Genomic DNA, 2,829 nt, shown 5'->3' on the forward strand with positions numbered 1-2,829 from the left:
TGCTAGCAAATTCTCTCAGCATTTGTTTGTCTGTGAAAAATTTAAGCTCTCCCTCAAATTTGAAGGAGAGCTTTACTGGATAAAGTATTCTTGGTTGGAAATTTTTCTCACTCAGAATTTTAAATATATCGTGCCATTGCCTTCTCGCCTCCATGGTGGCTGCTTAGTAGTCACTACTTAGTCTTATGCTGTTTCCTTTGTATGTGGTGAATTGCTTTTCTCTTGCTGCTTTCAGAACTTGCTCCTTCTCTTCCGTGTTTGACAGCATAATCAGAATATGTCTCGGAGTGGGTTTATTTGGATTTATTCTATTTGGAGTTCGCTGGGCATTTTAATGATTTGTGTATTTATGGTGTTTAGAAGATTTGAGAAGTTTTCCCCAACAATTTCTTTGAATACTCCTTCTCGACCCTTACCCTTTTCTTCCCCTTCTGGAACACTGATGAGTCTTATATTCGGACATTTTATATTATCTATCATATACCTGAGGTCCATTTCGATTTTTTAGATTTTTTTTCCCCATTCCTTTTTTTTTGTGCTTTCATTTTCCATTCTGTCATCTTCCAGGTCACTGATTCATTGTTCAACTTAGTCTAGTCTTGTACTATGAGTATCCAGAATCTTTTTTTTTTTAAGTTTCCCAGGCTATTTAATCAAGTTACTTACAATTCCTGAGTATACTCCATTGTACTAAGTGACATTGTTTATTTCAGACTTTTCCAGCCTTTAGCTTAATAGGTGTTTCTTTCCAAGAAATTGAACTTTTCTGTCAAATGCACTTGATCGAATAGGAGAATTGGGTTCATAAAATGGATTCATTGCAAACTAGAAAAGAAGAAGCTATTAGTGTCCTTGTCAAAGAGGCTCACAAATCATATCCATTTAGAAGAATATTATTTTGAAGTTTTAAATGAAAAGAAATCATCAAAGACATTCAAAACAAAGTCTGAAGACCACATTTTAAAAAATGCTTTCTTGTTACATACTAATCACCCCTTAAGGAAATGTTTGTTCTCGTGTTTTGGGTTTGAGAAGCACCCACGGGAAAACTAATGGGAGGATGAGAAGGGCTGCCTGTGGAAGTCATGCCCACTGCCAGGTGCAGTCACTGTGTATTCACAGACCACTCCACAAGGCCCTTTGGCTACATAAAAAGACCAAAAAAAAAAACCTGCCCTGTGCTTAAGGAAAGTGAAGCCACACTGCTATTTTTAAGTTACCCTTTTGTAGTAATTTTTTTTAAATCAGGTTTTTAAGACTCTCCTTTAGCACAAGTCTAAATAAATGATCAGTTTCTCAGAGAAAGTAAGTGTATCATAACATGTGAGAGAAAATTACTATTATGGGATTACTAATGAGAAAAGGAGTTACTGAGTTTTACACCTTAATCACTTGATACCGTCCATCTCTCTGAGGCTAAATAGGCTTATTTGCTATCTCTGACTAGCAATATTGATTGTTAAATTTATATAATTGTTGATATGCAAGAAATCATGTCTAAATACAAAACCCATTTAAATTATTAAGAACATACTGTTGCTAGCACTGCAGTTTAACTACTGATGTCCTAGTGCTACTATTTTTTCTTTAAAAATCAAGAAATGCTGAGATGGCACCATTTTCTTTGAGTGACTATTCATAAGAATCACTTCCTGCCAATCTATATTCATTGCATTGTAACTTATTTATAAGATGAACATTTGAGATTAAAATTTATAAAGCATTTTTCTCTTATATACACTGCTTCCTTGCCTCTCTTTAGAGTTCCATAAGAAAATCAGTTATATCTACTGAAAAGGGGAGAATGACACCGATTTACCTTCAGAATCATTTAAAAATAATAAACAGGAGTTGTTTCCTAAATATGTATTATTAACCTGGCAGTGAAGACTCGCCTGTTGAGGGAGTTACTGGGGATAGTTCTGCCCATGGGGGAAAGCTGGTCTGTGATGAAAAATGTGCAGCATAAGGGAGTTACTTCAACAGACCAGTTTCCTGTCAAAGTAAAAATTCCGTTTTATAATTAGATTTAAAAAATGACAGAACATATCATACCTTTATATACAAATCATAGACATCAGTAAAGAAGTTCTTTATCCCATCTTCTTGCCGTATTTCATGAAGCATGATAAATCTCATATGGCCTGCAGTAACAAATGCTGAAACAAACCACTCATTGAATTTGTCCACTGTTTTCAAGTACATGTTGTTAGACAGCCACATGTTCTCATCTACGAGGTCGAGGGCAGCATGTGCTATGAACTGGTTCAGGTGACGATGATTGTCTTTGGATTCTGCTTTTCCAGCTGGCAAAAACTCCATTTCGAAAACTGGATTATCATGATGGCCGACAATGACAAAATAGAAGCTTCCAGACATTGTCTTCAGTAAATGGCTCCTGTGGCGAGACACACACAAGCGAGGCACCGAGTCAATAGCCGCGGAGGACACCAGCTATCCGCAGCTTCACCCGGGTTTCCCGGAACCGTCCTCGCGAGACTGTACGGTTGGCCTCTCATGAGATGTCAAGAATCTTTTTAATTTGGTCAACAGTTTCTTTAATTTCCATAAGATCATGCATTTTTTTATTTAGTCTTTCAGTGTCTTCTTTATGCTCTTCTAGGGTCTTCTTGATATCCTTTGTATCCCGTACTATGGTCTCATTGTTCATCTTTAGTTCTTTGATTAGTTTCTCTATGTAGTTTGTCTCTTCTGATCTTTTGATTTGGGTACTTGGGCTTGGGTTATCCATATTGTCTGGTTTTTTCATATGCTTTATAATTTTCTGTTGTTTTTTGCCTCTTAGCATTTGCTGAACTTGATAGGGTT

The 2,829-nt window shown here is 36.3% G+C and overlaps 1 protein-coding gene across 1 annotated transcript; it reads right to left on the bottom strand.

Annotated features, from left to right (window-relative positions):
* Positions 1-667: 667 nt before the first annotated feature.
* Positions 668-2,506, bottom strand: LOC119518477 (trafficking protein particle complex subunit 2). Its single transcript, XM_037815643.1, has 2 exons — positions 2,056-2,506; positions 668-825 (listed from the first exon to the last, which is right to left on the bottom strand). The coding sequence occupies exons 1-2, from the start codon at positions 2,377-2,379 to the stop codon at positions 727-729; spliced, it is 423 nt and encodes a 140-aa protein (XP_037671571.1). The 5' UTR covers positions 2,380-2,506; the 3' UTR covers positions 668-726.
* Positions 2,507-2,829: the final 323 nt, after the last annotated feature.

This window comes from Choloepus didactylus, chromosome 2 (genome assembly GCF_015220235.1).
Source record: "Choloepus didactylus isolate mChoDid1 chromosome 2, mChoDid1.pri, whole genome shotgun sequence".
NCBI classification, from domain to species: Eukaryota; Metazoa; Chordata; class Mammalia; order Pilosa; family Megalonychidae; genus Choloepus; species Choloepus didactylus.